Source organism: Lathamus discolor, chromosome 5 (assembly GCF_037157495.1).
Source record: "Lathamus discolor isolate bLatDis1 chromosome 5, bLatDis1.hap1, whole genome shotgun sequence".
Taxonomy (NCBI): domain Eukaryota; kingdom Metazoa; phylum Chordata; class Aves; order Psittaciformes; family Psittacidae; genus Lathamus; species Lathamus discolor.
The window spans coordinates 71,981,945-72,003,824 of NC_088888.1; the positions used below are offsets into that span (position 1 = coordinate 71,981,945).

General features: G+C 36.0%; 1 protein-coding gene across 6 annotated transcripts in view; it reads left to right on the plus strand.

The window, feature by feature from the left end:
• The window catches only part of EPHA7 (EPH receptor A7), a 167,766-nt gene that overhangs the window by 89,462 nt on the left and 56,424 nt on the right, over positions 1-21,880 (plus strand). The window contains exon 6 of one of the 6 annotated variants that reach the window (XM_065681214.1): positions 4,458-5,096. The exons of the other annotated variants lie outside the window; for them this stretch is intronic. Coding sequence (XP_065537286.1) covers positions 4,458-4,570 — 113 coding nt within the window. The 3' untranslated portion in view covers positions 4,571-5,096. Of the gene's footprint in view, positions 1-4,457; positions 5,097-21,880 lie in introns of those variants that run through there. 6 annotated transcript variants of the gene reach the window in all.

Here is a 21,880-nt window from a genome sequence, read left to right on the forward strand (position 1 = left end):
TTTGTTATGATTAGGAACTGAAAATCAAAATTTAATACAGCAATGCATAAAGAAATGAATATGAATGTGTTCTGAGGAAGAAAATGCTTTTTACAAATGTATACTGATACACTTGACTTACTATTACTATGGGGACATTAATGATACAACAATGGGCTATCCCTTGAAAAGAAAAAACAGTTAAAGTCAGTGAATAAAGGAGACCAGTCTGCTAGTTAAAAGTGTTAATGTAGATCTGAAAATGTTGCAGATAAAACAGAAACTGCACATTTTTCTCCTGTTGCTTGAACCTTGAGACACTATTGTCTCCATATCCTTTGCTTTCTTCAAAGCAACCAGAATTTGAGAGTGATGCAGGAGATGAAGGCAAATGCAGGTTAGAGTTAACTGTGTGCTGCTGCCTTCACATTTTGACTTGCTTATAGAAGCAAGCCTGTGCCTAGTTTGCAGTGTGTTTGCTTGTGTTTTGGGAATCCAAAGTCATAGACAGTTTTAGTAAATTTGGTCTTTTTATATTACCCCTTCGTTTGTTTATTATAGGGGTTTTTTTCATTCTTTATCATCATTCTGAGCCAAGTAAAAAAACCCACATTTGTCTCATCTTACAAATTGTGAAGAAGAAATAGGCATCAATAACATAAAAATGGAAAGTCTTTGCTATGTTTGGTTTTGTTGTACCAAAAGAATAAGTAATTTTAAAAGATATTTAAAATTGGTGTTTCTGTGTCTTGGTTCTTCATTCCTGGTCCTGCTTATTCACTTTAGACTAACGAATGTTTCTTATAGTGCATTTTATTGGACTGAATTTCAAACACAGTATCTCTTGCTTTTGCTGGACATGTAAGCACACTCAGTTGTGATGTAAAATATATCCATCTACACAAAATTAAAAGTTAATCGTTGTTTGAGTAAGTTGGGAGAAAATTGAAGGAAGCCTCTTCTGCACCCTGGTTAGGATAGTTTGTTTTGGTTTGATAAACAAAGATTTTTATAACACTAAGCAACCTTTTCACAACCTACCAATCATGGTATGATGGATTCATTCATTTGCAGATTCTGGAACCAGCTGCTATCTACTGCTGCTGCAATTAGAAAACCAGTCTGTTAGAATATAATGAATTTAATAAATGTCATGCTTTCAGAGTCAGGTATTTATTCTCTGCTAGTCATGGAAGGACCTATAGCTAATATAAGGTTGGGTTTGTTTTTTTAAAAAAAAGCTAAATAATGATAATAAATCAAAAGGATGCCTTGTATTACAAAGCAAGTCTTTTTCATGGGTTTCAGTTGTTGTGTCTGGGAGAAGAAAAATTGCTGGTGGGTATAGAGAGGCAAGGATAATCTTACCACCTCGCACACTGTTGCTAGATACAAATAGCAGTAAGAGTCTTATCTTGGCAGAAATGTTCTTATTAAATAGACACAGTTGGTCAGTGGATGACCTTTTTGTTTAATGCAATAATTACATTGTTTTTACAGAGATGTGCCTTGTAGGATTCTTGTCTGAAGTATAGGAAAATCCCTAGGAAAATGCAATGTACTCATTATTTTCTAATCTTCAAATACATCATAAATAAGGGTGAGAATTATTACCAAACATTGCAGTAGAAATCTCTTATGGAGGGATATCAAGTGTTACTGAAGATATGAAAGGAAATCATTGGCAGAGTGTAGGAAAGAATCCAAACATCCCAACTTTGATTTCTGTTTCTTAATCACTGAATCATTAATTACTTAGTATGAGCTTTGTCACTAATTTATGATGTATTTTTCTTACAGCATTGACTGGCTAAACTGCACACATACTGAATTCACTAAATTGTTCGAAATGGGAAGCAAACTTGGCTGATACATGTTTCATATTTTGGGTAAACATCTGGTAATGCCACACATTTTCTTTCAGCAAAAATCCCTTAATTTCTGTTCCTATTTTCCTGTCGTAATTTTTTTCTCTATATTTTTTTATCACCTGTTCTGAATAGTCTATCCATTTCATCCTTCAAATAGTGGGTAAGAGCAGCCAAGATCAGGGAGGAAAAAGTTATGTGCATAACCCAAAGTAGCATTATTCCCTCTGTCACTGCATTGATGTTGGCTGATGTTCTACTCCTAGGGCAGATTCTCTAAAGGAAACTTTAAGAGCTTTAACAGACTTCAGGAGCATCCTGTCCATTTCTGCTCTGCAGCTGGTGTGCTGTGCAGGAAAAGGGAATTGTAATTTTCCTGGATATATTCCACCTCTCCTCACTGCTGGAAAAGCCTATGTTTCAATAATGTAAGGCAGTAAGAAGAGGAAAGGAGTGAGACTGCATTCACTTCCTTGGGATGTATTACTTTAAACTTACCTTCAGCAGAACTATGTCTATCAGAGGGCTGTCCAGAAAGCAGCTTTGTAAAAACACTTATGTTTAAGCTACACACGGGGTTTTGGGTGTCTTAAAGGAGACAAGAGTTCAGGTTTTGTTTTATACTGCTTCTTTCACTTCCTTCCCCTCCCATTGTCATTTCTATGTCTTACCTCTTCACTATGGGAGTTTTAGTGTCAGGCTTCCTAGGCAACAGTTCTCTCTCACTCAAATTTATCTCCTACCTAAAAGATTGTTTAGTGACTCCTCCCTAAACATTTTAAAGATCTTAAGATATGTGCATTTTGCCTCACCTAAGTGGGGAGAAATGAAAACGTCTAGCTTGTTTAGCAAGATAAATGCAGATAGGAAATGCTTGTGAGTTAATGCATGCATCTCATTCCAGAGCAATCTTCTAGTCAAAAAAGGCACAAACCCCCTCATATTTTGCGTCTTGATATCCTGACCACATAATGTTATCTGCAGTGTAGTTAACAGAGCATTAAATTTTGTGACCCAAAGATCTCTTTCCAGTCACAGAAGCATGATGATTTGTCAGATAGGATTTATTTACTGACTGCAAGAAATTCCAAAAATTGAGCAATGTATTACCAAATAGAGGAAGGACAAAAAGGATCAAGGAAGTGTGTCAGGCAAGATTGATAAGCATGTTATTGGTCTGACTGTGTGAATATGATAGCAAGAAAGACAAATTCATGCCTTCAATCAAAAAGTGTAAAATGCTAGCTCTTTAGAAACTATATGGTTACAATAGAAGCTTCTGAGACTTCTTTTTGAGCAACTCCTGATCTATAGGAATGTTTCTCAAGAAATAAAAGACAGTGTGGAGAATTTCAAAGTCCTGGTGTGTTAAAGTCTTGTAAAAGCAGCAATTAGGAGATAATACAGTTTTGGCTGTTTTGAAGCAATATCTGTGGTTCAGCACCTTTAAAGCAAACATTTTAGCTTCTCATGAGTTCCATTCTCTATAAGAAATTTAATTCAGAAATCTTTTTCAGTACACTATTTAAACCCTTGCACTTGAGCGTTGTCCAATAAGTAACCATAATTGCACTTGTCATGTTCTGTCCATGTTAATTTTAACTAGGTATACAATTGTTGCCACTGTTTTGGGGCTCTGAGGTATGATCTCAGCTACTCCTCAGTCTAAGTTCTCCAGCTAAAATACTTGCTTCTTTCAAAATGCAGACATGTTCCGTTCCAGACATGGAAAACCAGTATGTGACATAAGCTTCCTCATTTTTTCTTCCTTTATTCTTTAGTTTTCAAATGCAGAGAGAATCCCTCTCAGTCTTGAGAGAAGGCTAAATAAAGGCAAAACTGGATTAGTAATAATAATGAGAGATAAAGACCTGGAATGAGTGTCAAGTAAGTCTTTTTACCAGATAGCTCGCAAGAGACTAAAGAAGGGAATCAGCAGAATGGGTGGTCTTTGGCTGGCAGAGGAAGGCAGAGCTTGCCAGGGGAAATAGTTTTCCAGAGGGAAGATAATACATGTGCCTTAAAGGTCTCTTCCAAATAAATTTAGGCGTCAGATAACGCAATCAATTTACATTTGGCATGACGTACTAGAAAAGTCAAGTTTAAGGAATTCCTCTCTTAAAGTATTCTATTTCCTCTAACACAAAACTAAGATAAACTCAATATATCTATATTCTTACAAGGAGGATCTTAAATGTTCCATGATTTTATTTCCCTTCTTTTCAGCATCAGAGTAGTATATTTAATAGATTTTTTCTATGCTTTCTAATTCTTTTCTTCATTTAAAGTCTATTTACTCCATAGATATTTTTTATTGGTCATCACAGTGAAATAACTTTATTCCCAATGATATCTTGAGAACATTATGCTCAAATATCAGAGAGCTCCAGGCATAATAAGGACATTTTTTTTTTCTGATATGCAGCTATCCATCCTTACACAAATGTAGCAGTTTAAGGGGTGGAACAGCATAATTGCTTCTTCAAATATTTACATAATGTGCAGCTTTTTGAACTAATAGTGCAAATATTTTTAATAGTTTTGGTTTTGGTATAGTATCTGAACCTGTGCTATGAGACAGAGACTAAGTGGTCTTATTTTATAAAATAGGTTTGTGGAGGAAGACGAAAAACATGCACTTTCTGCTGCAAAGGAGTTATGCGTTTCATGGAGTACCCCAAAGAGCTGATAATGGGTGTCACTTTCTCTATTCAATTATTTGAACTTTGTAAGTGTCTCTGTGGCTCTGCCTTGTCCTGTTCATGTTTCTTGTAATGCAGAAACCTTGTCTGGGATGTTGCAGCTGTGACCAATCTGTTTCCTGAGGCTAAAGACTGAATGACAGTCAGAGTCAAGAGAAGTTCAGAAAATTTTTGTTTCATTCCTCATAACATTCTGGAGACATTGAGGAGAAAATGTGAATGGTTAATTAGAAGTGAATAACCAGATCTGTGTAAGTGTTTAATTAGTTTGGTTTGTGATTCATGTCTACTGTGTGCAAACAACTGAAGACTCATCTTGCAAGAGGTGAACTGGTATTTTAATAGTTTGACTTGTGAGAATCACAGAACAAAGGAATTTGACAGTTGAATCCCATCTTGAATATCTTCCATTCCCCCCAAGAAGAAAGATGAGAGAACTAAAGATTGGTCTGAATCTTTAAATGAACTCAAGCAGTTCTCAAGGGTGGTAGCCTTGTTATCTCTTGACAGAGTCTTCTTACATGCCATGTATACTGAATTAATAAAACTATAGCCTGCTACTTCAGGAATGTTCCTGTGTCTGTACTTATTCCCTTCTGAGTCTGAATGTCAGTTATTACTTTTGGTTCCTTCAGCTTACTCAGAATAAAAACCTGTAAGATGAAGACTGCAGAAGGGAAATTTCACATTACAAAAATTTCTACTGTTGATTTAATAAAACTAGCTGGGTACGATATTTTAACTATTGAATTAAACTGAAAATATTGCTTACTAATAATCAGAGGGCCTTATTATGATCTCAGCAATTTGTTTCATACTTTGTTGGGGACAGAGAATGTCATGCTGCCAGAATCTATTGTCTACACCGTAGCACAGAGGTCAGCCCTGCAGGTCTGATTAGAGCTTGGAAAAAAGCCAGTACGCTCAAGCTACCAGTCGTATCCTCCAGGATTTTGTCATGAGAACTTGGACAACACATTCCACATTTTCTTAAAGGATATTTTCAAACTGTATTTATAGTATTGTGCTTTACGCAATTCCACGTCCAAAAAAATCTGCATAGTCAAGGAAAAGGAAGAGAATTCATTTGATCACACATTTGTGGAGTGTAAACCAAGGAATCACAAAGGCATGCTTAAGATACAATAGTAAGATTTCATGCCATGGATCTGTTCTTACAATTAATACTTACACTGATGACCATATGTTGTATACCTCCGCTACAGATATTATAAAAGAAACTGCCTTAGTGTAACTTCAACTGGGCCTAATCAAAATAGGTTTGATTAAAACCAAGGCAACTCTTGTGGTTAAACCTCAGTGGGAGTTTTTTTGGATTTTTTTTGTGGTTTTTTTTTGGGTTTTTTTTTTGTTGTTTATTTGTTTGTTGGCTTTTTTGGTTTTTGGGTTTTTTTTTTCTTTTTTTTTTTTTTGTGGTGGTGAGTTTGTGTTTTTAGCTATATTGACTTACTGTGCCTTTTTTCAGGTAAATAATTGATTCACAATAGCTCAGAATCTTATGTAGTAAGAATTGTGTCAGGGTGAATTTGGCTATAAAGTATCACTTATTCCTGGAGGCAGAAGTAGCAAATCGCTTATTCAACAATTTCTGTGATAGTTTGTATTAGAATCAGCATTTCAGCAAAGTAAAAAAGTTTCTTAAGGAAAAAGGGTGGTTTGGAGTTTATTTATTAGTTCATTTTTTGCTCACGTTAATCTGGGAGAGGTAGTCTCTTTGTGTATTCACTCTCAGTTAATTTGTTGAAATACAGAACTAAAGATGCTTTTTGGAGCAGCTCATACTTAAGCATATTGAAAATTTTCTGAAATGAGAGATTTTAAAAATGCAGCCTCTTTCAGGAGGCAGAAAGGGAAAGAATCTTGCCAAATATTCATTGTTTTAAAGAATTACTGAATGATTTATGAAGTATCATTCAAACTGATTTCATTGTTGATGCTGAGCAGATCACATCCTGAATTTATTGCAGATTGGGCTAGATTAATCTGCAGGCCAGCATTTCCCAGCTACAAGCTTTGTTGATTCCATTCCATTCTCTCTTTCATCCGTCTTCCCCATCTTCCATTGCCACTTTCCCATTCCCCTTCCTCTTTTCCTTTTGCTTTCAGTTTCAAAACAAAGTGGATTAGTCTTATTTCATTCAAAGAAGTAATGGAAGTCCCATTTTTCTTTCTAAAGATTCCTGCTAAAAACACGAGTTCCCTTGGGTTTAATCAAAGGTCTTGCACTTGCCGGAGCAGGAGATGAAGAAAGTATGTAAGTTCAGTTCAGTGAGCTATTGAGAAATAGGCTGCAGTTTTCAGGAGCAACAAAGATTTAGTGTGGATAGATCCTGAGATGAAGCTTTGAGTTATCGTATGGCATATCACTCATTATGATTAAGCCTCAAAGGCTTCGAAACAGTTCCCATTTCACGGAAGATAAAGAATATATTGTATACTTGCACCCCTTTAGCTTTCTTTGTATGTTCAATCCTGTTTTCTTGTCTCTGTTTTAAAACAGTATCTTTAGAAAGCTTCTCTCTCACTCTCTTTATGCTGTGTGAAATGAGATCCTATTTCCCCCCCAAAAAATCCTTTTCAACTTTCATAAGGAAAAATATTGAAATTTAAGATCTGTGAAAAGGTTTTCAACATTTTCATATGAATACAAAGAATTTTCATCCTCTTAAAAAAAGTACTCTCCTTCCCAACTGTCAAAGTGCATAAACATACTTTCCAGAAAGCATATACTTGATGGTAGTCACCAGAAAACTAGTAAGAAACTACGTGTGTCATTTTATAGCAGTAATTGTACAGTATTTGCTAGAGTTAACTAGCATAACATTTCATTTGCATTTATAATCTGAAGTGCCTAGCAAAACTTAATAAAGTTTACACATTTAATGTTACTGCAGATATTTTAATTTTGGTATCTTGACACATACAGATTTTCTTCTGTCTTGCTTGTAATGTTGGAAGCTTAGAGAAATCTTGAAAAATTATCATATTTGAAGTGTTTAAGTAGTGTGGGGACACTACAATACATTTGTATTGTAAAAAACTCCTTTTCTGTTGTGTTTTTTTTTTCTTTTTTGGTGGGTTTTGTGCGTTTGGTTTTTTGTTTGTTTTTTTAGTGTTTTTTTGTTTGTTGTTTTTTTGTTTTCTCACAATGTTGTGCTGTACCCTAGATGTCATCCTGAAGTAAGAAAGTAGGAATGATCCTTTAAGCCACTCTGCGTTCCCATGCAAACAACTGTATTCTCGTCTAAAAGCACACATACCTTCAACAAGTGTGTCACCAGAAGAAGGCAGGGAGTAGGAGCATGGGCCACTTGCCAGCCCATGATGGGGGTCTCTTGTTCCTGCCCTTCTGTTTACACATGGAGGCAGCCAGACCCCTGAACTGCTGCATGCTCAAAAGGCTGACTAAACATTCCCGTTCTTCCTTGTGCTCCTCTTTTTCACCCATTTATGCTACTCAGTCAAAACAAAGTATTTGCACAGAAGTTTTGGCAGATACAAAAATCCAAATCTTTAATCCCAGCCTCAAAGCCTGGAAAGGAGGAAGGGAGATGTTGATGCACAGAAAGATGTCAGAGCCACAGTGCTCCTTAGGAGAGCTGCTGGGCTATTTCCAGATTTCTCTTTGTTTAAGACTATGTCAGCATTTGAAATCTAGCTAATTTGAAGAGAATTTATAAGCCGATACCACACAGTGCTTCCCTTGTTAAGGGTTAATTATTATGTGTCTTTCCTTGTACCATATGATGGACTTTTGTTTGCTCTAAAATACCTTTCATTTCAACAGCTCTGCTGATGAAAAATATAACTAGACCCAATTAATGAAAATTTGTGTTTATTTTTAATATTTCTTTGAAAAAACTTATGGTAATTTATTTTTTCCTTTTCTGTACTCTCTGTACTACGAAGAAAGGTTTTCTTGCTGTACTTAATTGCTGTACTTAATTTACAATTAAGTATGACTGTGGATGCATATACTCCTCAAATGACAAAAGTTTAAAACACTTGTTGCTGCAGGATCAGTGCCAAGCGTCTGCAAGTAAAACTGGTTTTATGAAGCCAAAGCTGCCTTAAACATGTTCAGTTTCCTGATAATCCTAGCCTTGATATGGTACATATAGAACCAAGAAAGAGAAAAGTCTACTAGGTTTATACTAGATCAAGCATTTACATTCAATCTCTTAACTTGCCTAAAATTTTTCATGCTGATGGGATTTCTGGGGTTTTGCTTAGTAGTTGGTGGAAGAAGAAAACTGGACTTTTGAAATTAAATATTAATCTTTTGTACTAAATGAAAAGTGAAAGGGTGGAATGTTTTTTTCATTACTTATTTATGTAGGCATATTTATTTCAACCACATTTGCAGCAAAGTAACCAAGAATAGTAAGTTAAAATTTTGGCAAAGAAATAATGATTATTGATTCTGTTTTGATCTGGCATAATCATAAGCCGTTGAATAATACACATTTTGCATTCACCTTTTATGGAGGTCTGCCTTACTGAATGTCACATAGATGTTCACGAACATTCATGTTGTTGAATTCTGGCAAACAGAGGATAATGGAAAATTTTAAATACTGCACATATGTTACCATGCCCTTTATATTGTTTATATAATATTAAACACACTTTAGGAACTACTGGAAACAATCGTTACTATAATTAAAATAATTAAAAAAAATAAATAAAATTCCATTGCTGTTGCCATTACCGTGCACTACTGGTAGTATCGCTGCCTGGATATACCACTGACATTATTGATTATTAATGGTAGAATAAGAAAGGGAATTCTGCCAGTACATTATAAATATGCAGAGAAATGGAACATGAATCCTCGTAGCATACTTGTGGTACATAGTTTTGGAAGGCATGCCCTTACTGGAACTAGCTTTAAATGATTCTTTATGCCTTTTGCCTTTTTAATATTTTTCTAGATATTTTTATGCTGTTTCTGCTTGTGACCCATCTTTTCTGGCTTACTGTTCAAAGAATCTTTACTCCAAAACTCGTGATAAGACCGGTTACACTGAACATTAGTCATGATGTCACAAATAAACTTTATGATTTTTCTGCAGAACTGAGTCCTGCTAACCAAGATGGAAATAGAGGTGGCCTATCTTGTTTCATACAGCTATTTCTGATAGAGAATGACAAGGAGTGATGTAGAAAGCAAGGGAAAGTAGATATAATTGTGTTATTTTTTTTTCTATAAATGTGCCTTATTAAATCCATGGAATCACAGAATTGTTCACGTTATTTTTGAAAGTATACTTAAAATTATGTCTCATCTACAGGGCCATATAAAACTTTACTATCAAACTAGCTGAAAGACTGCCATTATCAGGGTTTTTTTTGCATTTTTTTTCTCTTTCTTTTAGAATATAGTTGAAAGGCTCCCATCAGACTTCAGACTGACTACATTAGTCATTAGATACATATATAAAAATGGGTTCTCTAACCCAAAAAGCTTTTACTTTTAGTAACAATGGCATGCTTTGCCAAGGACAAGGTGAAATGCTAATGTCCTGTTTACCACTCACTCCAGCGTAATGCATGGTGAAGTAGAAGAATGTCCTTACTCTGAATGACAGCTTTATGATTCTCATTTCTGAAACTTCCAGAGTAATTAGGGCATGCTCATTTATTATGCCAATTTACAATGGTTCTATCTGGAAAACAATACAGATTCTTTAAATTTCTTTCCACCATTTCAGGTGAAAATCTTTATCTTCTGGTTGAACACACATTTCCCATGTCTTCTTTCTTAAACCTCTGTCACAGACTTTTTTTCTTTTTTCCCATTAGGCGTGACAGATAAAACATTACACAGCTTTTGAACTTTAGATGAGGAAAAGCAGTGAAAAGTTAGTTGAGTATATGCAGTTTTATTTGAGGTGGAATAAATGTATGTCTTATGTGCAGTTTCTGGCACTTGGAAAACTTTAATCCAGCACATTTTTTGTGACCTAGATTAGTTAAAATATCACTTCTCTGGAAGACTGATGAAATAGACATTTAACCAGACTTCACTTTAATAACCTTACAGTAAAAAACAGAAAAAATATATTTGTGCTTTCGAAATAAGTCATTATACTAGTCATTTCTTATCATTGTGGTTTGTTAAAGAAGCAGCTCTAGTATTAGAAATAGTTCTAATATTAAAATGGTAGAGAAAAGTATTCTGATGATAATGAAAACTTTGCTGCAAACACGTATATTGCAAAGGAATGAATGGTCTTGCTTTTGGTCTGGTTTTGTTTGGGATTTTTCTTGGGAGGGCTAAAACCAAATAAATTAATATGTAAATAAAACAAATAAGTGATTGCTAGAAATTTTTGTCAATGTATTTGTAGCTACACTACTAATTCCTAGATTCTAAAGATGTATTATTCTTGCATATATATTATATATTCCAAGATATATTATTTAGACAATAATATAATATATATTAGAAGAGATATTAATTGCTATATGACTATCTTTTGTAGCACTGATTTATTTAATTTTAGTATTATGAATAATTTGACTTATATTAGTGTGGAGTTTTCAGATAATACCTTAGTGTTTCAGTATAAATATATATGTAACAGATGCGTGCAAAACACACTGGGGTTCTGAGGTATATGTTATATTACTGTTTGGTGGGGTATTTTTTAATTTTATTCATGTTTTAATGAAGACAGAAGGATCTTATGTGTAACATCAGAACATGAACCTAAATTTTGGTCTGAATTAGTCATTCAAGGAAGTTCTATAACAGTGAGCTTACTTTTTTTTACTGTGCAGAAAAAGGAACAATTTACAGATAACAATACATAAATAAAAACTACTTACAGCATTCCCTGGCACTCTTCTGATTTGTGCCAACTAAAAACCAAACAAACTTTATAGCAAAGGTCTATATTAAAAAAAGAAAAAAAAAAAAAAAAGCTGAAAAAATATCCCTTAAGTTGTTACTTCAAAATTAAAAGTATGGCAGCCACTTTTTCTTCTGCCTCAGAAACTCTTCTTTCAGGTTTCTGGATCTGAAGAGCAAGATTCATTTTTGCTGAATAGAGAGAGTTGTAATGACTGTAACTAAGGGAATGTAGTTCATACACAGCTGTGATATAGAAGTGTCAGGGCATCTCACGCACCCACTTGCTGATTCCTGAGATATTCCAGCTCCTTATGCTCACTGTCCACTCATCCTTTTCACTAGAGAATAATTGTCACAGACAGTATTAGGAGTTGTGAAACATGGCATAAGTTTTCTCTGCAATGCAGAACTTGTAGTGATTTTACTAGGTAAAAGGAAATAGCAAGAATAAGTGGGTGTAATTAATAAGTAAACTCCGAGCGTTCAATATTCAGCATTGTGTAAACTAAAATCATACAAGCAGTAAATGTTAGAATGACATTTCTGAGACAGCTTCCTTTGAGTGGCAGGAGCATTTTCTCCTTGAGCTGTGTCTAAGTCCTAGATATGCAGTGGAGAGAACTGTTTGGAAGAGATACATGGCTAGCTCACGATCTTGTTTTCCTGCATTTTGGTAGCACATATCACGAGATTGATGTTTACACTTGAACAGACTCCATTTCTAGCAGGAATAGCACTGTTAATTGAATGCCTTAAATTCTCCTCTTACCTTGTTTTACAAGGGGATACCACCATTTCCAGATTTAACAATGGAGAAAGGAAATATTAAAGAAATTAAACACTGTTAAATGCAGTCTGAAATACGTTTTTGTTAGGCTTTTGTTCAGTATTTTGTTTTGCTTTGGTTTATCCCACAAGCTAAGTTTTCAGACCTATGTGGCAAGCTTGGCCAACTGAGATTGAAATTGTACAGTAGATCATATTTTGATCAAAAAACTCCTTTCCTGGACTCATCTGGGATAATATATAGGTGTAGGTTCAGTCACATACACTTTCTAGATAAGGGCTTAGGCCTAATATTAATCTTTTACAGTTTAGCACCTAACCAGAAGTCTGTATACTAATGATAAAAGGGTTGTTTTTTTTTTTTTTTTGAATTCTCGTAAATCCAACAGGAAGACAGGGATATTAGATCAGAATATGTCTTTCCTCTAAGTGGTCTTGAACATAAAATTGCATGATGATTATGAACCTGGGTTTTCTGGTCCTAAGTCACCATTAGAGAGTGAGGCATCCAGACACCTTCCAGGCACTGGTGCAGATGTTAATAATGCTTGAGATATTTAGATTCCTCAAGCTAATTTTAGACGGAGGTCTGTAACATCTAAGAAGATTGTATCTCTGTTAATACTGAAGTTTTTTGCTTCCTGTAATTTTTTATAAATAACGAGCTTCAAACGTAATGTTTCATAAAACGTTTTAAGAAATGTTAATAAACAATATGGATTTTAAGTGGAATTAAGACTATGAAAATACAAATCATTAAATGAGAACCTATTTAATATACATGAATTCTTGCTATGGTAGCACCTGGTTACTATAAAACCTGTGTTGCAAAATTCAGGCTTGCCTTCATGTGGGCATATTACAATTATTTTATGTTTTTTTTTTTTTTTTCAGGGAAACAGTGCAGGGATTTATTTAATTATCATCATCACTTTGGTGGGTTTTGTTTGTTCATTTGTTTTGTGATACTTATTTTTGGTGTGTTAAGGGATGATAATTATCCCAGCAAATTCAGTTCACCATTTCTCTCAAATAAAGGAACATTAAAATGAAAAATTACAGTGTTTTCCCTAGAACGTCTCTGTGTAATCAGAGGTGTGTATCTAGCTCAAGAAAGAATAGTAGTATCTCAGGATACAAAGATTCATTAATCGTCAAAAATCAATGCCCTGGCAATATAAAAGTCCAACAGCATTTATAAATATGCTGCCACTGCCTCAATAAAGGTGTGATAATTAGAGGATCATCAGTTTAACACTTTTTTGTTTCTTTTGTGTCATTAAGGCACGAGCCATTTGTAGTATTGATTGTTTCCGGTGAGCAGAATTATTTAATTGGTGAGCAGTTAAAACAAAGGAAGTGTATTAGCTTCTATTCACAGCTGATGTTCTAATGAATCAGGCCAGAAAATAAATAAACCAAAGAACAAAAGAAGTGCCAGGTGATACATATTGAATTAAAAACTATAGCAAAACCTTCATTGTACAGAGAGTTTGAGTTAAAAAGCTATATCCTGACATGCATAGGTAAGATTGTTGTTTACCTCAGGGCTGAGAAAGAACACAAATAGTAGAATAAACTTAGAAAGTTAAAAAGATGGAAACACCATGTCAGCAAATAGAAGTATATATCTAAGAAATAATTTTACAGGCTGAATTAAATTAACCATTTTTAAGGCTGGCAATTTCAAAGGAATTACCTTGAAAAAAACAAATCTTTCTAGATGAAAAAAAAAAAAAGTGAAAAAATACATTTAAGTTTTATTTAGGAGAAAACTGCATTTGAATACTATGACAAAAGAGAAGAAGAAAAAGAATGAGGACAGAAATTAATTCATTAAGATCTCTCTATTTTATTTTTTAATTCCTTCCTTCTTTCCTTTCTTTCTTCCTTCTTTCCTTCCTGCCTTCCTTCTTTCCTTCCTGTCTCCCTGCCTTTCTTCTTTCCTTCCTGCCTCCCTGCTTTTCTTCTTGCCTGCCTGCCTTCCTGCCTTCCTTCTTGCCTGCCTGCCTTCTTTCCTGCCTTCCCTTCCTGCCTGCCTATCTTCTTTCCTCTCTGATTTAATACAAGGCTATATGATTCCAGTGATTAAAAGACATAATTTCTCTCAAGTGGTACACACCACCTACCTTCCAGTCCCTTGAGCGATACATGCTAGTAGTATAGATGCTATCTGTGCCTAGATTTTAGGTCATTATTCCAAAACTGAAACAAATAAAGGAGGGTACCATGTCCTATTTATTATTTTAAAGTGAATTTATCACTTGCAATTAAAAGGATAGAAGATAATTATAGGATGGAATAAAGAAACCAGTTTGGACAATCTGTGTCAAAACATACTTTTCTCTCAAACCACTCAGCACCACCAGTAAGTACATCCCTCTTTTACTTACCTATCATTTAATCCTCTTTTTCATCTGCCATGGGCAGACATCACAGAGAAATGTCCTCTGTGGTAAAACTTTCTGTAATAAGTAGAAGTCTAAGTTAGGTAAGTTTCAGTTAAGTCTCAGTTAAGAGTTTTTCTGCAGTAATATTAGAGGAGACCTAGAAGTATAATTTCCCGATACTGCTTTAAACTATATGTACAGTATGTGGGTCACCTCATACCTATCTTTCTAGTGGCTTGTAAAGCCTCCTGTACAATGCCTCTATTTTGCTATATATAAGAAGCTTGTCTTTTCCATGCTCTTTTTTTTCTTCTGCAGTAGAGACACTTAAAATCTTTGTTCCCATTTCATATGGCAAATTCTGTCAAATATAAGTTTCATTAAGTTCTACCATTTTGTTATTCAATCTCCACAACTTTATTTAACAAACACCTTGAATGCCTTTAAATGCATGAAGCATAATATACATGGTAGTTGAGTCAGTGCTAGAAACACTTTCTTTTTACTTTTTAATAGAGAAAAAACAAGAGAAGGTAGAGTGAAGACAGGAAGTCTATAAAGAAGAAAATTCAGGTCAATCTCATCAGGCATTCTTAGCAAAAATATAATAGGATAATAGATATATAGAAGGAAGGCTGGCCTTTCTTCTCTTGTCAGCTTTATTCTGGAAAGATTCAACTTCCATTCAGAAAAGACTGTGGCTCTATCCAGCAAAAGTTGGTGCAGGCCAGGGGACATTTCTGAATACCAAATTCATAAATTCGCTTCTTTTACCAAATGATTTTCTTCCAAAGTCCTGATTCCTGGCAAAAGAGTTTGCTGTGGAGACAAAAGAAGGGAGATTTACTCTCCGTCTGAGAAAAACTGGGGAAAAGGGTGCTGTTTAAACAAAAATAGCATTCGTGCAAAACTGCCTCTATCTGGAAAGCCAGTGACAATCTGGAAATCTGTATGGAGCAAATGGTAGCACTTTTGATCCACCTTTCAGTCTGCTGATCAGTAGCCTAATTAAGAGGGTAGTGTGTTCCATTTGCTCTAACCCTGGCGTTACAGTGCCATGTTATAAAGTGCCAGTGATTAGACAGCTTAAAAATAATACCGCTGTTTGTCTGGGATTCTTTTAAGAAACCATTAAATTCTCCTGTAGCTATTTTATTTTTATTTGTATTTTCTACCTTTGAGCTTTATTCTTTTAGGCATACCATTAAAAATTAGTCACCTGTTAATGTGCTGAAGGCTTTAGGTACCTAGATGCTTCTTTGAAAAGAACTGACGAACACCTGCAATGTCTTAAGGTAATAACTGTCAAACTGTCAGAGGCAAAAGTAACAAGCAAAAATATTTGCAACAAAAGAAAGAAGACAGCCGTTGGAAAGGGAAGCAAAATATATTTATAAAGCAGGTTGTAAAAGCGGTTAATGCTAAACATGTGATGTTTATGCCAGTAGAATGAGTCAGATGTGCTTCAAGTGAAATACTGTATTTTGAGCTGCCTAATGTCACCAGCGCCTGCAGGGACAGTTTGCTAACTCCCCATGAACAGACAGCCAGCTCTTCAAAGTAATTTCCATTATGCAACAGCGGAGCTTTAAAGGCATCCTCCCTTATTGATCTTGGTTTTGCATGATTCAACTTGTTAAGAACAAGATAAAGTTCCTCTGATAAACATTGATGTTCTATAGGTAAGAAGAATGTCTTTAGTCTAACATTTTTATTGTCATTGTTTGTATCTATGCAGACAGCTTAACCTGCTCTCAGACTCTGGTAAGTCATTAAAATGGCTTTTTTTTTTTTTTTCTTCTTTTTCTCTCCAACAGTTAAGCTTCCTTTAAACTCTAGCCAACTGCTTGCACTCCTGACCTTCCGGAGGTACTGAGACAGTAGTTGAGACCAGTCATGGCACTTCACTTGCTGTTATACAGTCAGGGCTGGGCCAGAATTCTTCTATATTTTGCTTTCTTTATGTTAATGTCAATGAGGTAGATGCAGGCACCTGATTTTTCAGAAAAAGAAATGCTGATTGAAATAAAACACATCCCTTCTCTTTTCCTTCTTGTGCCATATTCCCTGAGCTATGGACTAATACGAAAACTAAAGGACAGGAGCAAATAGGATAATTTCATACTAACTGAATCCATCCTGTGAAAAAATGCTGTAGATTTGGATTTTCTTTCTCAATTTGTGGTTTGTTTTTTTTTTTTGGGAGGAGTGTGGGGGATTTAGACCTAGCTGGTTATTAAATATATACATTAAATATAATACATATAAGATACATTCCAAGTATTTTAAAATGCCATATTGATGATCTCTTCTATTATTTTTTTTTAATTCTTTCCCTAGCAGCTTACCACAGAGTTGAAAAGATAAGTACACACTAAACACTAGAGCGTGTAATCTGGATGGACTGGCTGTACAGTAAAATGTAGGATTTAAGCACAATTTTGGGTGATTCTGTTACTTCAGTCCAAGCTCAGTCACTTAAGACATATGTAACTGTTGTGCTGTAGGTCAGCTGGCTAGGAGTTTGCATGTTGCACCTCACAAACCTGCATTAGTAACAATCCTAATTTATCATGTATATTTATGTATCATTTATGTGAGTGTTTTTCAGAGAATACAGTCTTGTGGAAATTAATTGCAGTAACTCAAAAGTCTGTTTGTACCTAGGGGATGAGGGTGGTTTCTGAGCATCTTGGAGAAAAGTTAATGACTGCAGAAGGAAGGTGGGTAGGCGGTACACTCCGTCTGCTGAACTTTGCTGTGTATCACGCATCGTCACAGTTTTTAAGCTCTGAGTAAACTAGACTCCTTAAAATGCCTTGTTTACCTCTTGAAGAGTGACAGGTGCGTCCAGGGTCTCTCAGAGGAAAGACCTGCCTCTCTAGATGGGTTCCTGAGCTGTACCAAGTAGGATGTTTTTTTGGATGCTTTTTGGTGCAGCCCCTTTCCTTGATTGATGTCTTCTTGGGAGAGTTTTTCGTTAGGCATCTACTGCATAGACTCAAGTGGTAGGGAGATTAGTTCCCAGCTATGGGTAATTGATACAAATACCAGAAATTAGCATCTCTGTAATTCTATTGCAGAAAACAAATATTAGACTAACCATTAAAAACTAAACAATTTTAATAAAATACTAAAAATACGCAAACCCTATGACAGATGTAGTGTGAAAAAACAGTTCTACCAGTCAAGTGGTGCAGGTTCCATCCATCCAGGGGACACCTGGTGCAACAAAATCAGACTTAAAGGCCCACTTAAGACTTGCTTACCATAAGATCTGAATGATCTCTTTCTCCAGGATCTCTTTCTCCACTAACTGAAAGGACTTTAAGAAGGCTAGACTTGTATTTTAGTAACTCAGGTGCAAAATTAGATTGGGTCAGTCCAGGCAGTTATTGCATACTTGGGGAAAGTGTGAAATTTGTATTCAGATAAATAAAATTAATGTATTGATAAATTGTACACTACATTAAACATTGCAGTGTATGCAGCCACTATACAGTAAATGCTGTTTAATAAGGATATGCCTGTTGGGTGCTTCACTCCCAAAATACGAGTTTGCAGTCATGGCTTTTTGAAGCTATCTGTTCTATTTAATCTGCACATAAACTGCATGTATGAAGCTCTGATTAGTTCCTGTGGGATATAGATGCTATTATAAAAGTGCCGTGAGTCTGTATATTATCTGACTTTATATGCGTATTTTATAAACCTTTAATTTAGTTTGGATTAGAGAAATTACCAGGTTAAAAAAAGAAAAGCCCTTCAAGTAGAAATTTAAAATAAGACATGCCCGTATCATTGCCAGTTTTATTTTATGACTACTTCAGCCACTGTTGGCTAATCAGAACAAAGGGGGATTATTATTTTTTTTTTTTCCACTTCTTTTGTCATCCCGGAACATGAGTGCAGTACAGCTTTTATTAATTAAGTAATCTCTTGGCTATTCCACTTTTCAGTGGACTCACGTAAAAAGCTACAGAAACTTATATCTAGGTAATGAGTAGACATAGTATTTTTGTCATTGAATGATAGTGAGAGGAGTTTCTAAGTAGTTTAACATAGCTATTTTCTGAGGCAGGGGGTTTATATGCGCATTTAAGGGAGAGTAATGAACATTCAGTATATTTATTATCATGGGAAATTCTAGTAGCAATTTTTTTTTTATACAGTAAGCAGTGCTGAGACCATATTCATTAAGGAAGTAAGCTATAGATGTCCATGATTCTGACATATGTCCATAGAATTTCATAGAATGGTTAAGGTTGCAAAGGACCTTAAGATCATCTATTTCCAAACCCTTTGCCATAGGCAGGGATGCCTCACACTAGACCATGTTGCCCAAGGCTCTGTCCAGTCTGGCCTTGAACACTGCCAGTGATGGGGCATTTGCCACTTCTTTGGGCAGCCACCACCCTGAGAGTAAAGAAGCACTTTGGGTGCCTCACCACTCTCAAAGTAAAGAACTTCTTCATTATATTTAAGTTTGAACCCGTTACCCTTTGTCCTGTCACTACAGTCCCTAAGGAAGAGTCCCTCTCCAGCATCCTTATAGGCCCCCTTCAGGTACTGGAAGGCTGCTATGAGGTCTCCACACAGCTTTCTCTTCTCCAGGCTGAACAGCCCCAACTTTGCTCTGCCTGTCTTCATATGGGAGGTGCTCCAGTCCCCTGATCATCCTCGTGGCCCTCCTCTGGACTTGTTCCAGCAGTTCCATGTCCTTCTTATGTTGGGGACACCAGAACTGCACACAATACTCCAAGTGAGGTCACATGAGAGCAGAGTAGAGGGGCAGGATCACCTCCTTCGACCTGCTGGTCACGCTCCTTTTGATGCAGCCCACCACACTGTTGGCTCTCTGGGCTGCCAGTACACACTGCCGCCTTATGTTCATTTTCTCATAATCCAACACCCCCAAGTCCTTCTCTGCAGGGCTGCTCTGAATCTCTTCTTTGCCCAACCTGTAGCTGTGCCTGGGATTGTCCCGATCCAGGTGTAGGACCTTGCACTTGTCATGGTTAAACTTCATGAGGTTGGCATCAGCCCACCTCACAAGCACGTCAAGGTCCCTCTGGATGGCATCCCTTCCCTCCAGCGTATCAACCGAACCACACAGCTTGGTGTCATCAGCAAACTTGCTGAGGGTGCGCTCAATCCCACTGTCCATGTCGCCAACAGAGATGTTGAACATGACTGGCCCCAACACCGATCCCTGAGGGACGCCACTCGTTACTGGTCTCCAGCTGGACATTGCACCTTTGACCACAACTCCTTGCATGCAGCCATCCAGCCAGTTCTTTGTTCACCAAGTGGTCCGTTGATCAGATTGGTGTCTCTCCTGTTTATAGTCAAGGATGAATGCTCCATCCCTGGCAGTGTTCAAGGCCAGGTTGACAGAGCCTTGGGTGACATGGTTTAGTGTGAGATGTCCCTGCCCATGGCAGGGGGGTTGGAACTAGATCATCTTAAGGTCTTTTCCAACCCAAACCATTCTATGACTCTATGACTCTGTGTCATGTAGGACAAGGTCGATCACTTTGCACAACTCCAGACAGATGACATCAACTGCTTTGCCCCTATCCATCAGTTCTGTAGCCCCCTCATAGGCCACCAAATTGGTCAGGCACAATTTGCCCTTAGTGAAGCCGTACTGGCTGTCACCAAGCACCTTGTTATTTTTCATGTGCCTTAGCATGATTTCCAGTACAATCTGCTCCAAGATTTTACCAGGCACGGAGGTGAGACTGACTGGTCTGTAGTTCCCTGGGTTTTCCATTTTCACCTTCTTGAAAATGACTTTTCTATATCCCTTTTTCCGGTCATTGGGAACTTCACCTGACTGCCTTGATTTTTCATATTAATATGTGTATTATAATACATTCATGAGAATAAATAATTACACTGGAGCTTTTTCAAATGAATAAGGCAGTAGACTGCTATTCATAGAACTATTTCTGTTTCTGTTTATATACTGTGCAACCTTGCACATTCAGGTATTTAACACACTATTAGTCTAAATGATGTCATTTTGTTTGGTTAATCTAAATATGAGTCATACTGTATACTGTGCTCAGTATTTTGAGTTGCTCTATTGGTGATATGCCTTGAAATCACTAAATTTAAGTCTTTTGATACTTGTTGTGAATACAGCTTTTGTGCTATATATACATGTAGGTAGCAATAATTTCTACTGTAGACTTGGGGCCTCTCATAGAAAAATAGTAACTGAAATGGTATTTTTTAAAAAACACAAAATAATGCTATGTTTATGACTAAAGTTTAATTTCTTCTTTGACATTCCTGTTTTACTGTACTTTTGCTGTATCCTTTACAACCTTGAAGGACTCATAAGATGTGTAGATATTTTTCCATATTTTTATTTAATAGTACGGTATACGTTGCATGCAGTCTGAAAGAGTGACTTACCCTGCACTCCCCCAGTTCCTGTGCTATGAGTGGGGTAAATGAGAATTAGATCTAAACTTCATTATTTAGGATAACTAGAACCATAATAAAGCATTCAAGACTGCTTCTGCAAGTTAGCTTGTTCTTCCAGTATGCTGAATAATTTTGCAATAAAACAGAACCAGCTTTGTATTTTCTTTTTTTAAATTTTTTTTTTTTTTTTTTAAGTTTAACCTTTCTAACTAAATGTTGCATGGTTTCTGTTACCATGAAGTATCTGAAGTTATGTTACTTATCATCTCTTTCATCCTGGATATTGACTGAAAGTTCAACATCCAGGAGGAAAGAAGTCAGTGCAGTCACTGTCACTGTTTATTCACACTGTTAAAAACTGAAAGAGAATCAGATCCAGAAGCTGTTGTTCTGATTTTGTTGTTTTATGGTTTGGTTTTTGTTTTGTTGTTTTTTATTAATTAAAATGGTAGTTCACACTTCAGTTCTATTCAGTTAGGAATATTTTCAGCATTTCACTGGTTCCCTGCAATTGTGAAGTTGGAGTTAGGTAAGTAGTTACAGTAGTTAGCTAGCAGCTCGAGAAAATACCCCTAAACTTCTTAAGAATTAGACTTACATTATTGCACATGGTAAGCTGGATCCTACAAAATTTGCATGAAGGGTAAGTCAGAGCAGAGCAAAAAATTACCTTAGGGTTAGGGATGAAGAAATACACCTCCTGGTTCCCTGGGAAAATACAGGAGATAGGAAGTAATTGTAGGAAATGTGAGAGAAAGACTGAGTCTACCTCACCTAAAAAGAAGGTGTTACACACCAGATTTATTTGGTGTACCAAGTCATCTGTTTCTCCTAAAA